The sequence below is a fragment of the Neopsephotus bourkii genome, unplaced genomic scaffold (genome assembly GCF_033783945.1).
Source record: "Neopsephotus bourkii isolate Nb327-2 ecotype Australia unplaced genomic scaffold, CSIRO-AGI_Nbou_v1 NB_1634, whole genome shotgun sequence".
In the NCBI taxonomy this organism is placed as follows: domain Eukaryota; kingdom Metazoa; phylum Chordata; class Aves; order Psittaciformes; family Psittacidae; genus Neopsephotus; species Neopsephotus bourkii.
In genome coordinates this window covers 4,894,561-4,916,004 of record NW_026902109.1, presented here as the reverse complement: position 1 = coordinate 4,916,004, position 21,444 = coordinate 4,894,561, and the positions used below count along the sequence as shown (strand labels likewise).

Genomic DNA, 21,444 nt, shown 5'->3' with positions numbered 1-21,444 from the left:
GAAAAGAATGCAACTCCTGCGGGTTGAGATAAGAACAGTTTAGTAACTAAGGTATAACACAAATCACTACTGCTACCACCAATGATAATAATGATAAAGGAAATAAGAAGGGAAGAGAATACAACACCTCAGCACCAGCTGACCTATAACTCCTCCCCCCCCCCCCCCCAGCCCGACCAAGCACCTACTGATACCTCCTCCAACCCCACAGTCTTAGCCCTTCCGGGTAACTCTCAGCTACCTCCTGGGCATGACGTGCTGTGGTATGGAATACTTCTTTGGTCAGTTTGGGTCAGGTGTCCTGTCTCTGCTTCCTCCCAGCTTCCCCTCCTCCCTGGCAGAGCATGAGGCTCACAAAGTCCTTGGCCAAACCAACCATCATTGTTATCAGCACTGCTCCCAGGCTGAAAGTCAAAACACAGCACTGCACCAGCTACCAAGAAGGAGAAAAAATGACTGCTACTGCTAAACCCAGGACAATATTAAAGCATGCAGATCTAGATTTTGAGAAAGTACTAGAAATTAATTCTGTTTTGGTCATTCTTACACAAATTCTTGTAATGAAAGTTTTGCACAAAGGTTTTCAAGGAAGATGGATGTAGAGGGGGTTTAGAAGAGGTAAAGTTAGCCAAGACAATTGTCTGTGGGATTCCACAGTGGTCTCTCAAAAGATACAGGCTCATCAAGCACCTATACTGGTCCTTCTTCAGGTCTCGGCAGATTCTTTGAATGAAATGCTATCAGTATATGTAACTGGTGTTGTAAGCAAATACCTATCTTCCATTCCTTTAGTGGTCAGCACCACTTAATCCAGCTTCCAGATCCAAACACCACTTAACACAGCTGATGGATGCCCCAGTGGTCAAATTCGGGTGGCTCTGAGTCTACAAGTAACACTGAACTGGAGCAGTACAGGAATTTACAAATCAAAAAACTAAGGAAGAGGACTAGGGGTTTCCTTCTCTGGTTCAGGTGCATTAGCGTCCACTTAAGTGCCATTTAAACTTAGACATCCTTCTGTCAATGAGGCCTTTAATCTGCTGCATTACTTTTAAAATCAGACCCATAAATACTACTTTGAACATGCATTATTTTAACAGAGAGTGGTCCAAATGCATGCCAGCATCCCCTAATTCAAAAGCAGTTCAGAACTGATCTTGTAGGACTATAGAACCATAAGAGCACTCAATGGTGACTAATCAAACAGAGGGAAACACTGTTCTTTCACTGACAAAATGCTACTTAAGCTGTGAATCAAAGTCATTCAAATGCAAGTAATCTGTTACTGTTCTGTTGTCAGCAATCCCATACAAGAGAATAATACTCGAAAGAAGTGACCTTTTTGTTTCCTTATAGCTAATAAATATTAAAATAGAAATTTATGATTACATGAAGTCACATTACATGAACTCACATTACTCTCAAAACCTTTTGCCTTAGAACTCCTCATACAATACAGAATAGGTGGCATCAGAGACCTCCATATGAGACAAGTCAAAGTTTGTGCATATTCTTTTATCACTGTACTCCAAAGAGAGAATGCAGAAATGCCTATGGAAATCATAAGGAAGAAAAAGGGGATCCATGCCACATACTGCTGCATAACATACACCAGACAACAGTTTTCCTAAGCAGTCAGAAGATAAAGAACCAACACAGTGATTATCTATATTCTTTCATGACAGCTTAAGTTCTTTAATCAGTACCAGCCACTAAGCACTGCGTTACTACTATTAGCTCAATCTATTGCTGTTAGATTGCCTTTTGTGTCTGAATCTGATGTCTCAGATGAGATGTGATGGTACCTTGCTAATGCTATCATGCTAACGGCATGATCTGGCCTCAGCAAAGGAACCAATCCTTGGCACTATTCTCAAGGTACTCAGAATTGGTCAAGCACACATGGAAAGATTTTCAGAATCCAATCAACAAAATGGATTTACAAAAAAAAAATAATTCTGAAAAAACTGCATTAGACCAAAATATTCTCATGATTTTAATACGCTGTTACCATTTTTAATCTCTAATGATAAATCATATTGTTGCAACTTTATTAATACAGCATGCAACAAAACCAGAACAAAATATTATAATTCAAAATGAAAAGGCTTCAGTGCTGTGAAAAAATTAAGGTTCTAATCTATTTTTCATTCTAATTCACTCTGTACCCAAAATCTCCGTTTTCTGAATTTCCATCCAAGTGGAAGTTTATATTCTATCATCAGGAGCTCTCTAGAGCTACTGCAGGTAGAACATGCAGGCTACTGAATGTACATTTCTCAACATTTTGAAAAGCAGCACTATTTTATCATCTTTAACATGCACAGACCCATTAACATGGATAGCTTACACATCATCTTTATATTTGTCAAATACAGACGGCAATTCCTTTCTTGCCAGCACAGTCTTGTCCTCTTATCACTGCCACCTACAGGCAGTACATGCTGCGTGGAGACCTCATAGCAGCCTTCCAGTATCTGAAGGAGGCCTACAAGGATGCTGGGGAGGGACTCTTCATTAGGGACGGTAGTGGTAGGACAAGGGGTAACAGATTCAAACTTAAACAGGGGAAGTTTAGATTAGATATAAGGAACAAGTTCTCTACTGCAAGTGTGGTGATGCACTGGAATGGGTTGCCTAAGGAAGTTGTGAATATTCCATCTCTGGCAGTGCCCAAGGCCAGGCTGGACAGAGCCTTGGGTGACATGGTTTAGTGTGAGGTGTCCCTGCCCATGGCAGGGGGGTTGGAACTAGATGATCTTAAGGTCCTTTCCAACACTAACTATTCTATGATTCCATGATACTAGGGCAAACAGACTTAATGAAGATCTACTACACCTGTATTTAAATTTTCCTTGTACAAAGCTGGGCTAGTTTACTATGCCTCGCTCTTGAGCCCTGTAAGTTTGTAGTTCTCTCACTTGTTCTAACAGCAAGTAATTCTGTGGAAGTTTCCATACAGAATTTATAGAATAAATAGAATATCATATTTGGTGTAATATTTTCACTTGTTTTAAAAATATTATGGCTCCACACCAGACCCATTAGAGGTGGTTGGCAGTGCTGCTCATGACCCATTTTTATGTTCCTTTAAACTTATGCTGGACTGCTGCTATACATGTGGGCTTTTTTAATACTGTTTAACATCTCAGGTTGCATGTTCTGAAGAGAACCATCATCTGCCTACCCACAATACCAAAAATAGTACAAGCTACTTCTTTTATCACAGCAACATGATTCCATTTTGACCTAAAGAAAACATACTAACCAAAATGGCCATGCAGTAAATATGTATTGATGTCTTTTTCCATAGTTAATATAAGAAACGTATTTGCACGACTGGGTATTAGAAAAGATGAAAGTGACTGGGCCTAACTGTCTGTCTCTAGATAAATATCTTTATCTGTTTTCTTTTCCCTCACTACTTCAGAATTTCTTTAAAAGGGAAATGCACTTCACCTGTACAAATCTGAAAGGAATATTACTGGTCTCAACAGGAGGATGGGGTTTTAAGGTCCAATGGTCAAAAAAGCCACAAAGCGGAATAACCCAGATACAGAATGAAAGAGGGTCTTTTTCTTTTTTATATTAGGTCTATTCTAGTTCCTGTACCAGAAGGATTATAAAGGAGTCAACTGTACAGAGTTACCTGAGCAACCTCCTAATGGCTTTTGGTAATGATCACACTGGGCTAGACACATGAGTTACCTGGGTATCTAAAACTTTGAAATAGAGTCCCAGTTCTATGAACCATGCAAACCAGCAATTAAGGTCATCTTTAATGAACCAAAAAGGTCTATGACAACATTTCCAGCATTTTTTTAAGTCCTGTACTCAGCTTTGGTCCTTTACCTGCACACCTCAACTCTGTCACAGTGTATTGTCTATGCTCCCTTCCTTACTGTAATTTCCCTGAAAATCTGGCCTGAGTGACACACAAATTTCTTAGGAGCAGTGCAACAGTTGCACACAATATAAATATTTTAACAAGTGCAAATAATCCTTCTTTTCAATAGGAATAATCTAGCATATATTGCTTGGGAATGTAGCAGCTTTTTCTTTCCATGATTATACAATGATATAATATGAAGGCCACTTAAACACACAGTTAAAAGAAAATTATTTCACTAGCAGAGATATTAAACAGTATGTGTAGAGGATGTCTTGGTTAAGGAAAATAAATGCTATATTATTACTACTGTCATATCAGTAAACAAAAATCTTCTATTTGTCAGGTAAACATAGTGAATTTAAGAACCTTTCGCGAGAAATGAAAGAACCATATATCCCATGCTCCCCATCCATGAGATACATAAATAATTTTAACCCTTGCTCTTGCTTTAAAAGCTGCATCTGGTGCTGATTGATGGCTTGGCTTTGCGAGCGAAGATTTGAGAAGGGCTTTAACCACACTTACTACAAGCACAATGACCAAGGGCAAGTGAGATATGCAAATCTGGTTGGAAAAAAGGGTGCTTAGGCAATCAGGAAGTGTCCGACCAGGACTGTAATCTCCTGTGCAATTTCGAGCAACCCATGTGCTGGTCCACCCATATGCAAGGTTGGATCTGCAGCTTCCCATGCACCTTGTCACCTGCTGTTTCGACCCTCGCCCGTCCATACAGACAAGTGACGGTAAGCCCTTCCAGCCTGCGCAGTGGATTTTTTAGGGGAAGCGCAGCTTGCGCAGAACTGGTCCCACCCTTTACACCTGAGGTTTAACTGCCACGGCCTAGTTAGCTAGGATGGTGACAGCAAAGTCCACAGGTCATAGGTTTTGTAAGAGTGTCCTTTTCTGATGGAAGACTAGACGAGACAAGCTCCATCAGCCCGGGTTTGAAGATAGTTTTTCTTCTCCTATGAAGAAGGTCTGTCTTCGCCAACAAAGATCCGGGAAGACCTTCACCCATGCATTCTGAACAAGACTGTCATCTTCAGGGTCAATCATAAGCGACTGATGACACAACAGCACAACAAGCATCTAGGCGGGATACTTAGAGGCGTTCAGTCATAACCACGCAGATGGTAGCCTCGCGCCAGTGGCTCCTCAGCCAAGCGCGCCCTGTGTTATAATATTCAATTTTTAACAAAGATTTTTTAAATTTACTTAAATAATCACACAGAGCTTATTCAGTAACATAATCAAAAATACTTCACTCAAATGAGTTTTATGAAATTGCACTATTTTGTGAAAATAAACAAAATGCTGCTCATTGCAAATTACAAGAACTGAGTCTTTTGAAGCAGTATTTGAACATTAAATGAAAAATTCCTTTTTCTTTTCTTTTGAAGCAGTATTTGAACATTAAATGAAAAATTCCTTTTCCTTTTCTTTCAAATATATTAATCTCTATTAATACTATAAGTTTCCAGACAGAAATTTCACTTTTGGTTTAAATTCTGTGGTTTCGTTTGTTTCTACCAATATTCTTTAGGAAGTCACTTCACCCTGGGTAAACGTATCAGTTCTATCACTAACAAAGGAGGACTTTATTCCAGGAAAGCCTCTGCCAAATCTCCACTAACATTCTGGCATCATTCAAAAGGTTTTCTTAAGATTCATGAAAATGCCCTTGTTCAAACAATTAGAAAAGAGCAACATGCTAACTATATGTAGAATTGATTTTTTTTTTATTTTCTTGATAGATTATGATACAATTCTTTCCACTCCTCACATGCACTCTCTGAGCAACACAAACCCACCCCACAGAACAAGGGCTCCTACTACTTAAGAGTTGCTTTGTGACTGTATACCCTCACATTAACCCCCCTCAACCTGTCTGCCTTCACCTCCCATTCTGTGATGTCTTGGCATTGCCTGAGTTTCAGCATAATGCTCACTGTACACACAGCTACAAATTACCACTGACAGTACCAAATTCCCTTTAGCCAACCAGGAATTTCCAGCTTTTGCTTCTTCGGCAAAGCAGAGTGTACTTCAGAGCAACAACAACAGAAACAAAACCTAGCCTTTGTTGACTTGGTGGGGAGAGGGAACAAGAAAGAAAGGATGGAAGAATACCTGGAATTCTGTGCAACATGTACTTAAGTTTTTCAATGAGAAATGCATCATAGATGCATCACACAGTTCAAAATAGATTTTAAATAAAACTACTTCTTACAATAAACAAACCATTTAAGCTTCAACAAATTATTTAATCCCAAAGGAATTTGTCTATGTCTTCCAACTAATTTTAAAGATCTACATGCAAAACTCAGCATGTGGGGCACATCTGGATTTCAGTCAGGTACTTCAAGGGACTTTGGGATGATAAAAATCAGCAAATGGAATAGAACAGTCTCAGATAGGCTTTCCATATCTGAGAGGGATGTCTGAATTAGTCACTGAAATAATATTCATCTCATAAGCTGATGCAAGTTATGAACGTAAGTCAGATTTTTAAATTTTATTTATTAATTTAAGAAGACTGTGCATGAGACAACACCACTTAATGAAAACTGGTTGTTTAGAACATAGAAAGAGGCATTTATATTGCAACACACTTGCGAATGATATAAAAAACACATGCTTAACATCCTCATTCTTCATAAGCTGTTTACTACACCTATATTTTCATAATATGCCTTTTAAATGAATCCACATATGCCATCCATATAGAGGTATACTTTGGGCAACCTTAAGTACTTATCAATATTCCCTCACAAAATAATGCAGCAGTACAAAGACGGGGTAAGCTGAGATTGAGGTGAAAGAGCTCCTTGGTTTGCGGAAGGAGGCAGTGTTGACCTTTCTTACACACTTCATAAGGCTTCTGGAACTTGAGATTTCATTACACAGGAATATTCCTGATATCAGGTCACTGACCACTGAATGCCTCAACATTACTGAAAGTCAGCCAAGAGAGCTGTAACAGCAATCACCGTCATCAGAAAAATCTAACAGCAGACCCCCTGCACCAGCTGAAGAACATCCTAATACAACCTAAGCTAATAAAATTAAGCATGGCTTCATCCTCATGAAGGGTTTTGCCAGCATACAGGAGAGGATTAAAAGCATCAGGTTTTGGTTGTTGGGGTTTTGTGTTTTTGAAACTGATACCTCAGTTTAATCTTGAGCTATCAGTAATGTAGAATTCAAACAGAATACACTGCGTTTGTCTTCAACTCAAGTCTTCTACAGAGAGAGAGAGCACAATTTCTTTTCCCTTCAGATCTACAAATTTTTTGGCCCTGGCATTTGTTGGCCCATACAATTCCACCTTATAAAACACTAGATTAACTACGTGGATGCCTCATCAGCTTATTCTAGCCGGCTAGTCACAACTGCATGCAATAGTTGGCAGCATCAGACTTCGGACACTATGAAACCCACAGTCACAGTCCATTCAGCAGAGAACTGTTGGAAGATAACAGAGAAAGGGCAAAGTGGAAAAAGGAAGACATCTATACCATCGGTATTATCAAACTTCCTGGTATTTCCTAAAGCCCTGCTATTGGAGCTTTAAGAACTTCAGCTTTAGCAAAAGGAAGAACCTAACCTTGTGTACCAACTCTTCATGGCTTGGTACAAAAGCTATATAATATTCCTCTAGTGCTCACACACCAGAAAGTAATCAAGAAGCTAAAGATTATGTCAACAAAAATATCTTCTTTTTCTTAACATAGGTTCATGACTTTTTCAGAGCCTGACTCATGGTTCAGAATACTTAGAGTAGGTAATACTTCAACTCTGGTGTATTCAGCGTATTTATTTTGCAGCTGGTTCATTTATCTGTAAACAAGCTTAATGAAAAGTAATGAGATTGCCTGTTATAGCACTTAGGGGATATAAAAATCGGTTGTTACATTAAAATAATTAGAGAAGGATAAAGAAAAAAAGATCCTATTAATGACACTCTACACAAGCCTATCAAATATATGAGAATATAACATATGAGGAATAGAGTCCTCAAAAATCCTACTTACAGCCCTGCAATGGGCAAAGAAGTTCAGCTATCAGCCAAAGCAATCACATTTAATGAAAATCTGGAAAAATAACTGCAGTCTGTACTACAACTGGTTAGATTTTTGGATGTAGCCACTCTTCAGAGATTTCTGACCCTTAAAAAGACAGATCTTACTCACCAGCAAGACAGGAAGCATCCCCTTTGACTTCTGCAAGACATCCTGCATAACCAGGCCCTAGGATATTCAGTTAAAAAAGGCACTCCAATGTTTTTCTATACTTAACTGTAATACATTGTCTCTTGGACTTGCTGATATAATAGGGATTATTTTTTTTTTAAGGAAAATAGACCCGCCTTAAACAAGAAACAAACCTTTACTATAAATCAAACTGATTTCATTCATTCCTTCCATTCAGCTCCCTTTTCTTCTACATTTACCAATAAAGTCTAGTTTCCTTTTTAGTATTCTAAAACTTTCAGAAGAGAAGGGAAGGAGCTCCACTGACCTCTTTTAGGGCTTGTAAGGCTTACAAGTCTATCCATACAACATATACATATCTACCTACGTATGTGTGCTTTACAAACTTATTCGAGACACCTCTACAAACACATTATTTACTTCTGAAAGGTGCCTTTTTTCATGTGCATTTTATGTATGCAGAGTCTTCATATTTTATCTACTGATTGCTAAATAATAAATTATAATGAAGATGAATTATGATGGTCGGGTTCTCCAAGCGGCAACAAACTTTACTAAGACAAAACCAGCTAGTTTTTCCTAACAAATGCTTGCTGTCTAATACTTCAAACTCAATGTAGCCAGCATGTAAAGTAAAAACTATCTGCACTGATTTGCTTTTAGTCTCATAAAGTTCAGAGCTCTCTTTTTTAAATGATACTTCTTTTTTAAATGATACTTCATATGCCTTCAGAGTCTATCAATGAACACCTAGTTTTGTATGCAAACAAAAAACCATTAAGAAATCTAAAAAGATACAGATCTAACTGTACTAACATTTTTAGAAATACTTAAGGCAATAGACACTTCATTTTTAAATATTATGAAACATATTTCAAACAATGTATTAACTGAAAAGATAAATTTTTACTCACAATCATACACTCTCATAAGTACCTCCGTAATTCAGTTTACTACACTAGCATTTGAAGGACTGTTATTCAAAAAAAAAAAAAGTGTGCAAAATTGCAGGCTGTTAAGATAAAAATAATTTAAAAAAATAAATAAACATAAAAACCTCACTATTAACACAAACACCCAAAGAAATGAAAAAAAATATTTAAAAAGGCAGGGCAGAAAAGTATTTAGAGTTTCTTCATTTTTTATCATTAATAGCTAACAGGTCTAACAAAATAACTAAAAATGTGGTATACTGCTTTCAAAGCAAAGCAAGCAATTAAAGCTAATAAAGTCATAAGCTGTTCTCATCTCATGAATGTCACATCCTCTGCAGGAAGGAAATATGTTAAGCAAATGTCAACCTGCTCGAATTTTGAGAAACTAACAACATGCAAGACAAAATGTCCAGCAACTAGGAAGTTACAGCTCACTATTTCTTAGCCTGAACCCCAATTAACTGAATCCAAATGAAAAATAAAACATTTTTTGTTCTGCTTCTTCCTCTTCCTTATCTTCTTCTACTTAAAAATGAAATTTATAGGGTGATACTCTGCAGCAGCTGCCAGCAGTTGTCCGTTTTGGCATTTCAAACACTGGTAAAGGCCCTTGTCAAACCTCATATACTCAACTTGCAAAACATTTTTGCCAATTCCTTCTACTTAAAAATTAAAATACCAGATCTACCATAACATAGCTTAAAAAAATTGTGTGGCTTTCTGATAGAATCCAACATTGGTTGAATGATGCCTGTATGCTCCCCCATCCCTCAGATCAAAAATCAGCTCACTGCTTACATGTTCAGCATTCAACATAAAGGTTCAAAAGTACTGGCCTTTGTTTTTAAATGTGGGTTTTACTTTTTAACACCACCCTCCTCTCCCAGGGAATATGTTGCATCAAAAATTACTTAAAATTCATGCTAACATTGAACAGATAATAATACTATTACTGATGAACTATACTACTAATCATGCACTTACTAAAGCTTCTTTTTTGGTATCAATATAAACACAGGGTATTCAGCCACTAGAAGTGGCGACTTCAATAGGAGCTCTGAAATAATACGGTTTTTATACTGCCATGGAGACAACTGGTCCTCACCTTCAACGTGACTGAATGGATGGTTTAAAAAGATTAAACCACAGATGCGATGCAGACCTCTCATCTGTCCTTTCCTTCCTCATTCTGATGAGAATGAACAGCTATGACACATTCCATCCAACATGGCAGTGAAGACTGAGCACAAAACTGTTATATAGTAACACAAGTTTGGTTTCAGTAGCATTATTTACCACAATGACGAGATTAATTTTGAGAGAAGCAGAAAAACATTGGGAAAAAGAAAGCTTGTTTCCCTTTGTATTCCTTCACTTGCACAAGCACAACTCTTCCCTGCCATTCACAAGTAAAACTGGGTGAGTTAATACCAATACCTTGTGACATTTCATGCCAAAGTTCTCACCAGCTGACCTAACATACTGCTCTTTCCCAAACCTTTAGAATTTGAACTTTGCAAGGCTGAAATATCTAGACACAAGTTTTAAAGAACCACCACCTAAGAATTTAGAACTTTAAAGGAAATCTAAGATCTTTAAAAGTGAATGGCAATTTTTGCAGTCCATCTTCAGCACTTCAAAGGGACCACAATTCAATCTGAGGTACTTGTGGCCCTACAGTAGGGCCTCCTCACAGTGCACACAAATACCAACAACAACAAAAAGTAACTTTTTGTAACCTTAGCCCCATAGATGAGTTACAATTTGGTAGAGGAGCTCGGAGGATCTGAACTGTAAATCCCTTATCATCACAAATTGGCTCCTCAGATTTACCTTGAAGCTTGACTTTCATTTTCTCTCGTTCCACAGAACAGGACTTGTTGTACTTGAAGAAGCAGACAATGAAAGTAATGGGATAAAATCACAAAAACATAGGTACTACTCACAGAAAGCCACTGGACATGCTACTTGAGAGAAAATAAGGGACTTGTTACATGCAAGACCTGCCTAAATCACAGAGAGGATTTAAATGCAGCAGTGCAGGGGATGGAGGTACAGTCGGAGGTACAGAACGATTCTGCTATAGTCCTGTGCTAAAACTCTATAAGGAACAGGGACTCAGCTTCAAGGAGAAGCCAGTTAAGAAGTCTGAATGAGTGTTCAGGTAATTCTTGCACAACTTTATCAATAAACCAGAATACTGTGAAGTACTTCAAACGTTCCAAGATCTAAGTTATTTGAAGAAAACAGGAAACACTAAGGAGCAGAGTACCTGCAAGGCTACTGTGCTGTGCCTGGGGTGCCCATTCAACTGGTTTTCTCCATTTAGCATGAGAAGTAGTTTCTTACGCGAGCCCAAAAAATTCACAGAACTGCTCTAGTCCAGCAGCATTAGAACAAGGCTTTTTGGATTACACTCTTACATAGCACTTTCTCTGCACCTTAGACCAACAGAATAAAAAGGAACAATCAAGTTAATATAGGCCTCTTAGGAAAATAACAGTGCTAGAGAGCAATCGAAAATCCCACTTCCAGAATTCATGGCAGTCTTTAAGTTACGTATAGAGAGGACCAGAGATACTTTCACTCTACAGTACTACAGCAACTGTAGGCACAATCATCCTAGGAGGGAGGGAATCCATCCTGTTTACAGTAGGGCTTGAGAACTGTGATGGTTGTATTGAAACAGCTACTTGAGGAGATCACTTAGGGTTCAAGGTTCTGGATGTAATCGCAGTAACGGTGAGTACATAGCAAAGACCTGTAGTCTTTCATCTATCATGAGAGCAAAGCTCCTGGAGAGAGTACGTATGTGTCAATTGCACTGCAGACTACAAAAGTAATCAGTGCCCATAGTGCGTCCAATATTGTGCTACATTCATTAAATTAGCTTAGGAAATGTATTTTGAGCTGTAAAAGGAAATGTTGACTAGTTTAAGAAAACATACTGCTAGTGTTTATGAAGTTGGGTGAGGAAATGTGAAGCTTTTTTTTTTTTTTATTGCATGTATTTAAAATACCAGAGTTCTTCCTCAGATAAAGTCTCTTCATTATTCTAAGAAAGCCTAGGTGTTCATCCAGGGTTTCATAAAAAACAAAAACAAAACAAAACAAAAATACCAAACACCCCCCCCCCCCCCCACAAAACAAACCCGCACCCAAGGTGGCTACACAAAATGCAGAGAGCTCATAAATATTTGGGAGTCAAGAGCTATAGATCACCAGACACCTTATCATACAGTGTGGTATCTTTAACCTTAAATCTTTCAAATACGGATAGAAAAAGGTGTATCTCACTGTTTTTCTGCTTCTATCCTGTGAAGGCACAGTTTTGTCATGGGTTTAACTAATATTCTTTGATTCAGACAGTACAATTGTATCATGTGCCATGTACATCCGTCTTCCAGGCTGAATGTTATTCAGCTCTTCATAAGCTATCGATATCTCTTATGTAGGTAGAAAAGTCATCCATTTCCTGATTATTTTACAGCCTATGTCCGTGTTTTGCATAGTGTAAGAGTGGTGTCTACAATGGGACCTCCAACATGCTGTCACGAGGTACAAGTGGGACATCCAAACACATCAACCAGTTTTGTTAATGAGAAAGTTTTAGTTTGTACTGTTTCACATTTCAAATTCAAATGCTTTTGAATATTACCTATCTTCATACGAAGTTTTATTACATTTCAGTCAATCGTCAAAATTATAACAAGAGAACAATAAAAGCAACAAATAAATTGTTCTCTTTGGTTTTACAATGGACTAGAAATCTGATTTTTAAATACTTTAACACATAACTCTCACAGCCATTACAATATAGTCACCTTTTCCATCCTTCAATTCTCTTACTACATACAAAAATAAATCTTATAATACAGATACAGTTAAAAATATGAATTAATTTCACCTGTGATTCTACAGTGTATTGTAAATAATTCTATGCTGAAGTGTGTTCAAAATCCTCAAGAAAATTGTAAAAAAAAAGTTAATAACTTTTCAACCTCAAGCATTTTAAGGAAACCTACAATAGTGAAACTTTCAGAGCTACCACAGCATAGTAATGGATTAAGCCATCATCTACCATGGTCCAATATTTACTGAAAGCTGCTAGATTCAAATCAATGCTTATGCTATAAATAATAAGAAATGTGAAATCTGTATCTCCCAGCAGACCAAAGGTATCTCACCCACTGACATATTCAAGTAAGATCCACCAGCCTTAAGCCACTCTTAAACTTGACGTCATTTAAATTTCATTTGACATATTCCACATATCTTCAGTTGAGTCACTCCTCTTTCTCCTGCCTGACAGATTGATTTTAACAGATGCTAATTACATTCTAAAGATAATTTGAATTCAATTACATCCTAATCCTCACAAATACATTCAAGCACACACCTACCCTGTGCCACAAGATCAAAATGGTAGTGGTTAGGCTTAAGATACCCTAGTAAAAACCAAGGTTTGGGTGGAGGGGAAGGGGTAGAGAAATAGAGAAAAGGAAGAAATTTGTTATATGCAGCACTGCATTTTTTATTAGCTAATGTTTTAGACAGTCCATTTCTTAGACATCAAATTCAGGCAAGTACAATTTGATTATGTCTTGGTAACTGGCTAGTTTTCATCTTTGTTTTTCCCCTAGATACCATTATCTATGAATGTGTCGACATTTCTTGCTTATGATCAGCCCACAATAAGTTACTGTGGAGTACATCATGAACTGCTTACTCACAAGCCCTATGACTCGAATAACCAGGAAGAAACAGTGGAAACACACCTAGAAACTGACCTGGATCTGAGCACAATAACAACAGCAGCACGAATCAAGGAACATAGTCAGCAGCTGGCTTAACTGGGTTGGAGTTTTTTTGTTGTCTTTTTTTCCTGTAGCAGAGGCTGCAACCAAATTCTATGTAACATTACGGACAGAAGTTAGAAGACATATATTATGGATTCTAGGATCCCTGTTCAAATTAAAAATTGATCACAAAGATGAATTGTTTCGAGTCTACAATTTGTAATTACTTAAGTTGTGCAGTATTTTTTTGACTTCAAAGTATGACCCTTCAAATGATCTTTTTCAAAACTCATCCTACCTACCTGTATAAACTGTACAGATGTAATGTATTTTTCATATTGTAAAGTTTCAATTTCCAAGAACAGCTGGTATGTACAGTACCATAATTTAATTACATCCTAATTTACAAGTTTCAGTTTCAAAAGTTTCAAATTAACAAAAGTTATTTCTTGTGTTATTAAGTTACTCTGTTTTGTAGGGATCATTTTGTTACCGCTTTTGTGCCCAGAAAACTTTAATCTAAAATTCTGTCCTTTGCAGAATATGCACCGTTTTTACTGTGTTTAGTGTGTAGAATTTTATCTACTGGTTCCAGAAGTAATGCATTAACCAAAAGGGGGGTTTAACTATTCAGACTTCTAAGAAATTCTTGAAATACACAATCAAGTTTTCTTACAAATGAAAATATAAAAAAGTAACGATTCTCCTCAAACTTACCTGTTGCCTTGAAATACAGTCTGATTTCTAAATCAGAAAAACGTAATAGTAAACAGATTTTAACAACAAAGTTTATTTATGCACTCTTGGCTGACACTGATGTTTTGTAAACTCTCACTGTTCTTCAAGACAATATGGACAAGAGACTTCACTAGGCAGCTGTCTTTACAAAATCTGCTGCGAAAGTATAGCCTGCCAAATTAAGCATTTGTAATTCTACTAGAAGACAAATGGGCGCAAAACCTACTTCTGTCAAAGATGGCTGTTGATAAAGGTGGCAACAGAAACAAGCCTTTGGAATTATTCTACTGCTAGTATGTAAATTGTTACTGAAAAGTAAGAAACCTCTACTTTGCTGAAAAATACAGTAATTTGGACCAAATGATAAAGGGTAATAATCCTTTAACATTCTGACACAAGCTAAGAAACAAACAAACAAAAAAAACCACCAAAACACCAAAAAAAACTCAAAAAATAAAACACAAAACCTTGAAATAACAATAAAAAAATGTAGTATTAAGTCTTTAACAATTACTACATTGCTTATTTGTCTAGCATTTAATATCTGGATTGAAGCATTGTTATATCCCATTCTTTGGTTTTAAACTTCAAGAATTGATACTGTATGAGAATAACTTTTATAATACTACCCTCATGCTGTAATCAATAAAAGATTACAAAAATTAGAAACACATTAGATCATGGCAAGTTGGTGAATTATAAAAGGGAACCTGAGCCTTCCAAAATATAAGAGAAAAAACTTTCATATGGTGAAGCAAAATTTTTTATAATAAAGAGAAATTATATAACCACAAATCTATTTTTCTGAATGTTTATCCTACCATATTTCCATGTAGCTTTAAAGCAGAAGACTGAAATTTAAAATTACAGTTCAATTGTTTGTATAAAATATAAAGCAAATATAATGAAAAATAGTTTCAAAATATTGTTAACAAATTATTCTGCATTCACTATCTTTTAAGTGGAAACAAAGAATCAAAACAATACATTGTACTGGTTGTTTATTTAGCATTTTAGATTTTGTAACATATTTTGCATAAATTATTTGCTATTCAAAACATTATTTGTCTTTTTAAGACTCATCTTAAACCTCCATACTTCAGTTTCTTATTTCTTTTCTATGTGGGTTCTTGGATTTCTGGTAAACTTCTACAGTATTGGCATTTTACTACGCAGTTTCAAAATGCATTTTGCCAATTATAATATTAAACCAGAAATGCAGGTGTCATTCTGGAGCCGAGTGACTTTTGTACAGCAGGAAGAAGTTAACTGTTTCAATTGAAAGTTGTTTTAAGTTTTAATATTTAGGCATGATGGTCATAATAGAAGGCCTGAGCTATTAGGATCAAATATCATCCTCCCAAAACATTATTTCAGTTATTCTGTCCTTCCTATTCTTTACTTTGACCCACTGCCCTCAGATATTTATGGTGCTCAGAAGTGGTCCTGGCACCAATGCAGTTACTCAAAATGCACAATGTTCAAAGGCTCCAGGTACTTCTAATTTATGGAGAACTGTATGACATGACTATTTTCAACGTTAAGACACTCTAATGAACCTAGGATAAGGAACATGATAAAATATTTTCTTATGCCAAGTGACAAAATCTTTTTGACATTATCTGGTTAAACAGTCACAACTGGGTATGTATTCACACACACACAAATGTTTCTTTTTTTTTTCCTCAGTGATGAAGCATGCATTAATGAACCTGGTTTGTCTTGGACCTCTCCTGAAAGACTTGTAGTTTCAGACCAACATATCAATACACAAGTGGTACAATGGCATGGTTACAGAAGTAGCAACAATTTTGCACCTCACACGTCTGCCACACTACCACAATCAAGTTTTGGGGCATTTGCAGTGCCTGCTGTAGTGCCAGGTTCTCTGTAACGCCAATGGAACATACCAATGCTCTGAATGACAGATACAACATCCCAGGGCCAAAGCAGCAATCGAATACATGCCAACCCCAAATTTAAATGTGTTAAAACATATTTTTCAGTACAAATAACTGGATATATTTTTTTTTAATGGACTATACCAACCTTAAATCTGCTATTCTCAGCAAGATGACTGTCTTCAAGAAAACTAAATGGCAGGTAGGTACCTTCCCTGAAAAAAATCACTATAATGAAAAAAATGTGTTCTAGTTTAACCCCTGCCAGCAACTAAGCAACACGCAGCCACTTGTTCACTTCCCCATATCAGGGATGAGAGAGAATTAGAAAGTGAAAAATCTCACAGGCTGAGATAAAGATGGTTTAATCAATAAAGCAAAAGCTGTGCACACAAGCAAAGCAAAGCAAGGAATCCATTCACTACTTCCCATCACCAGGCAGATGTTCAGCCACCTCCAGGAGGGCTCCATCATGCACAGTCATTACATGGGAAAACAAACACCATTACTCCAAATGTTCCTCCCCTTCCTTTTTCTTTCCCCATCCTTCTGTGCTGAGAAAGATGTCATATTATATGGGATGTTCCTTTGGTTAGTTGAAGTCAGCTCTCCATTTGTGTCCCCTCCTAACCTCTTGTGCACTCCCAAGTGTCCTTGCTGACATGCTGGTGCGAGATGCAGAAAAGGCCTGGACTCTGCGTAAGCACTGATCAGCAATAATGAAAACACTCCTGAATTGCCAACACTGTTTGCAGCACAAATCTACAACATAGTCCCACAGTAGCTACTACAAAGAAAATCAACTCTACCCCAGCCAAAACTAGGACACTAGGTTAAGCTAACACAAACGGACTCACTCAAAACATTCTATGTCAGTGTGTGCACACCTGCTTTTCCACAGGTTATTGCAACTATATACTGACTCAGCATGCACAGAAAGAGTAAATGCTCTAGTTATGCTGACAAAACAAAAAAGTATCACCTAATACAGCCCCAGTCTTCTAAGGTACAAGTTAGCAAGAAGTACGCCAAGCCTATGGGCTCAAATATCTATTTACAGAGAGTTACTTTTGTATATCATTTCCCTTTGCAGTAAGATCTATAAACCACAAATAGAGGTAAGCCAACAGCATCAATCTCAGTCTTACAGTTAAGTGACACCACTATATACTGGTAGATCATTTCATCAAGAAAAAGCTGGGTGAATTCATTATTCTTGCAAAACACAAACTGATGGAGAGTATAACCTCCATCAATTAAAAAAAAAAAAAAACCAGACAATTTTAAAAATAAATCTAGCTACAAGACACAATTTACACCATCCATCACTGGACCATGCTTGCACAGCAATTTACAGGTCTGAAACACCCACTAGGAAATTGAGCACAGGTATCTGAATTGAGGTCCTATGTGAGGAAGGTGATATATAGGAAAATTAGTGATTAATCTGACAAATTACTGCAATTGTTTCAAGACATAAAAACCAACAAGCACCAAAATAACATCTGTACAAGAAAGCAGATGATTGCTTCAATTAAAAAGTGATCAAAATTTTCTGTATGAGGTGTTGTACAAACTATTCACAAGATATCTGAGAGCTAACACTAACACCAAGAAATATACACACAATTTTCAGAATAATCTCACAAACATCAGACATTTCTTGCAACACATAGTAAAAAAAAAAATAAAAAAATGTACCTACCTCAGAACTTGTGTACCAGTGTGCTTCACTGACAGCCACTCACTCTATCCCCTTCTCTCTCACGGCATTTTTTATCTCTTACTGTTATTTGCAATGCTCAGGTTGGACAAGGGGACAGAAATTGTGCAAAAACCACAGTGTGAATGATAAATCAAAACCAAACTGAAAGGGCAACATCACCAAGTAGAAACATAAAGCCTGCATTCCAGTATTGCAGAACTACAATAAATTCTCAAAATTCTTTTATTAGCAATACAGGTACTCAAAGATAGTTAAAGTAAACAAATTACACGATCCTGGGTAGTGCCAAATAAAAGCAGCTATATTTAGCTCCCAACTGGTCTGGCAGAAGTAGTCTGTTGAACAGATGAGACAGTGCATGTGTGTTAGGGGCCTGGGCTTCCTGAAGGCAAATCTTACCAGCAAAGGCATAAATATCTGTAATTAATATAATAATGGTTTTACTTTGTCAGATCAAAGGTACATTTAGGCTTGATAACCTGTCCCAAACAGCAGCCAAAAGATGAAACCCAAAGAACTAAAGAATGGGGCAAGCACCCAGCATTATTTCCCCAGAATGCCCCTACAGTCCTCAGTAATGTGTAGGTCACAGACTCAAGGAGCCAAATGTTGTGTCTTAATAGTCACTCTTTGAATGTGTGCACGACTTCTCTGAAACCACATAAATCTGTCACATTCACAAGTCCTGCAGAAAGTAAATTTACATTGACAGGAAAACTGTCACTCCTCATTGTTCTAGTAGAAATAAAAGATAGAGGAGTGTAATAATAACATTTCTCACTTCCATTTTTTAAACAGAAATATCATAGAATGGTTTGGGTTGGAGGAGACCTTACGATCATCTGGTTCCAAACCCCCTGCCAAATGGAGGGACATATTCCACTAGACCAGGTTGTTCAAAGCCTCATCAGCCTGGTCTTGAAGACTTCCAGGATGGACCATTCACAGCTTCCCTGAGCAACCTGTTCTACTGTCTCACCACCCTCACAGTAAAGAAACTTCTTCCTAATATCTTACTTAAATCTACCCTCTTTCAGTTCAAAGCCATTGCCTCTTGTCCTGTTACTACAGATTATTTCTGTAATGATAATCTAATCTAAATCTACCTTCCTCCAGTCATTCCCTCCTGTCCTATCACTGCATGCCCTTGTAAAATGTCCCTCTCCAGATTTCAGGCAGTCCCCTTTCACGTACTGGAAGGCTGCTATAAAGTCTCCCTAGAGCCTTCTTTTCTCCAGGCTGAACAACCCTAAGTCTCTCGGCCTGTCTTCATAGGAGAGCTGCTCCAGCTCTCTGATGAGCTTTGTGGCCTTCCTCTGAACTCAATCCAACAGGTCCACATCCTTCTTATGTGGGGCAGTGTGGCTGGAGCACTTGCTGCTGAAGACCAAGGCAAAAAAATCATTGAACACTTCGGCTTTCTCCATATCCCTGGTAATCAAGTCCCTCATTTCCTTGTGGAGAGGGCCCACATTTTCCTTAGTCTTCCTTTTATCACTGACATACCTAGGCAAGCATTTCCTGTTGCCCTTGATGTCCCTTGCTCGATTTACTTCTGTCTGGCTTCAGCTTTCCTAACCTGATCCCTGGCTACTTGGACAATTTCTCTGTATTCCTCCCAGGCTACCCATCCTCACTTCTACCCTCTGTAGGTTTCCCTTTTGTACTGCAGTTTGTCCATAACCTCCATGTTCATCCACACAGACCTCCTGGCATTTTTGCCTAACTTCCTCTTTGTTGGGATGCATCACTCCAGAGCTTGGAAGAGGTGACCCTTTAATATTACCCAGCTTTCTTGGACACCTCTTCCCTCCAGGGCATTATCCCACGGCACTCTACTAAGCAGATATATGAAGAAGACAAAGTCTGCTCTTCTGAAGTCCAGTATAGCAAGCTTACTGCACACCCTCCTCACTGACCTACCACCATTTCATGGTCACTGCAGCTAAGGCTGGCCTCAAGCTTCACATTCTCCAGACACTACTTATTGGTGAGAAAAAGGTTCAGCATAGTAACTCTGCTTCAACAAGCCAATGCTCCTCTACCAGTTGCAGAAGGAAGTTCTCATCAGTGCATTCCAGGAACCTCCTGCTGTGTTGTCCCCCCAACAGATATTGGGGTGATAGAAGTTTCCCATGAGGACCAGGGCTTGCAAAATATGGTTATCACATACTTACTAATGACAGACTGTCAATTTCCAAATAGCTTGAATAACATCCATCCAGTCCTCTGAAGTACAGACATTAGCTGAAACCCTGTACATTTATTTATCAGATTACCCTTAGCGGCGGGTCCTAAATCAAGATCAATCTTACCAGAAAGTACACTATTATTTCAGGTTTTTCAAGTTCATCACAATGGTAAACAAAAAATTAGCCCATTTCCTACAAAGTATTGCAAAATACTTTTCCTCATAGAAAGAAACACATTAAACTCTTACTAGATACAAGTTTGATTGTATGATCCATATTTAAAAGCAGATGTTCATTAAATTCCTCAAAAAATTCTAAGATGTAAGTGAATTAATAGTTCTACTATAAAGTAATAAGGCCAAATACCATTTTCCTGCTCTACCTAATTATGGAATCTGATTAATTTTAATTAAAAAGTTTCAAAACAAATCAATGTGAACATCATCAGAGTTCATGATTAATGATATTTTAATGAACACCTAAGGAATTAATATTTTGCCACTAGAATCTTGCCAAGAATTTTTATGTAAGATGAAGTGCAGCATGTACAACTATGAAAATCTCACATGGCATGGAGCTTATATTCTCCTTTATCAACATAAATTTTGTATGTAAATAACTCACTCTTAAAAATGTCTCTTTAGATGGTTAAGTACAAAGCAGCACCCGCTGTGTAACAGCAAATGAGCCTGCAACATGGAATTCATTATACCTGATCCTGTTATATTAAAGCTCTAATGCACTCGTAACAGTGGACACTTCAAAGTGTCACCACTGTAGTCAGGATGATAACAGTATAAAAATGAGCATTAATGTTGTCTTAGTATGGAATTTCTTTGGATTAACATTGATGTTTGATCACTGCTTTATTCATTACCTTAGGTGAACTGACATAAACAGGATGGATGTTACTGTAATAAACACTAAAGGAATTTAAAATGTTCGGTTATATAAGAATATGGGTTTTTTCAACTTACATGGAATACCTTCCACCTTGTATTCCATAACAAAGAGATTTTCAAGGTGGATGCAACTCAGCAATAGGTC

General features: G+C 37.4%; 2 protein-coding genes across 6 annotated transcripts in view; one reads left to right on the top strand and one right to left on the bottom strand.

The window, feature by feature from the left end:
- The window catches only part of LRRTM3 (leucine rich repeat transmembrane neuronal 3), an 82,559-nt gene extending 67,557 nt beyond the window's left edge, over positions 1–15,002 (top strand). For both annotated transcript variants that reach the window (XM_061373999.1, XM_061373998.1), the window contains one exon: positions 13,685–15,002. In XM_061373999.1, coding sequence (XP_061229983.1) covers positions 13,685–13,894 — 210 coding nt within the window. In that variant the 3' untranslated portion in view covers positions 13,895–15,002. The remainder of the gene's footprint in view (positions 1–13,684) is intronic.
- Positions 1–21,444, bottom strand: part of CTNNA3 (catenin alpha 3) — a 739,429-nt gene that overhangs the window by 554,386 nt on the left and 163,599 nt on the right. The gene's annotated exons all lie outside the window — the stretch shown is intronic.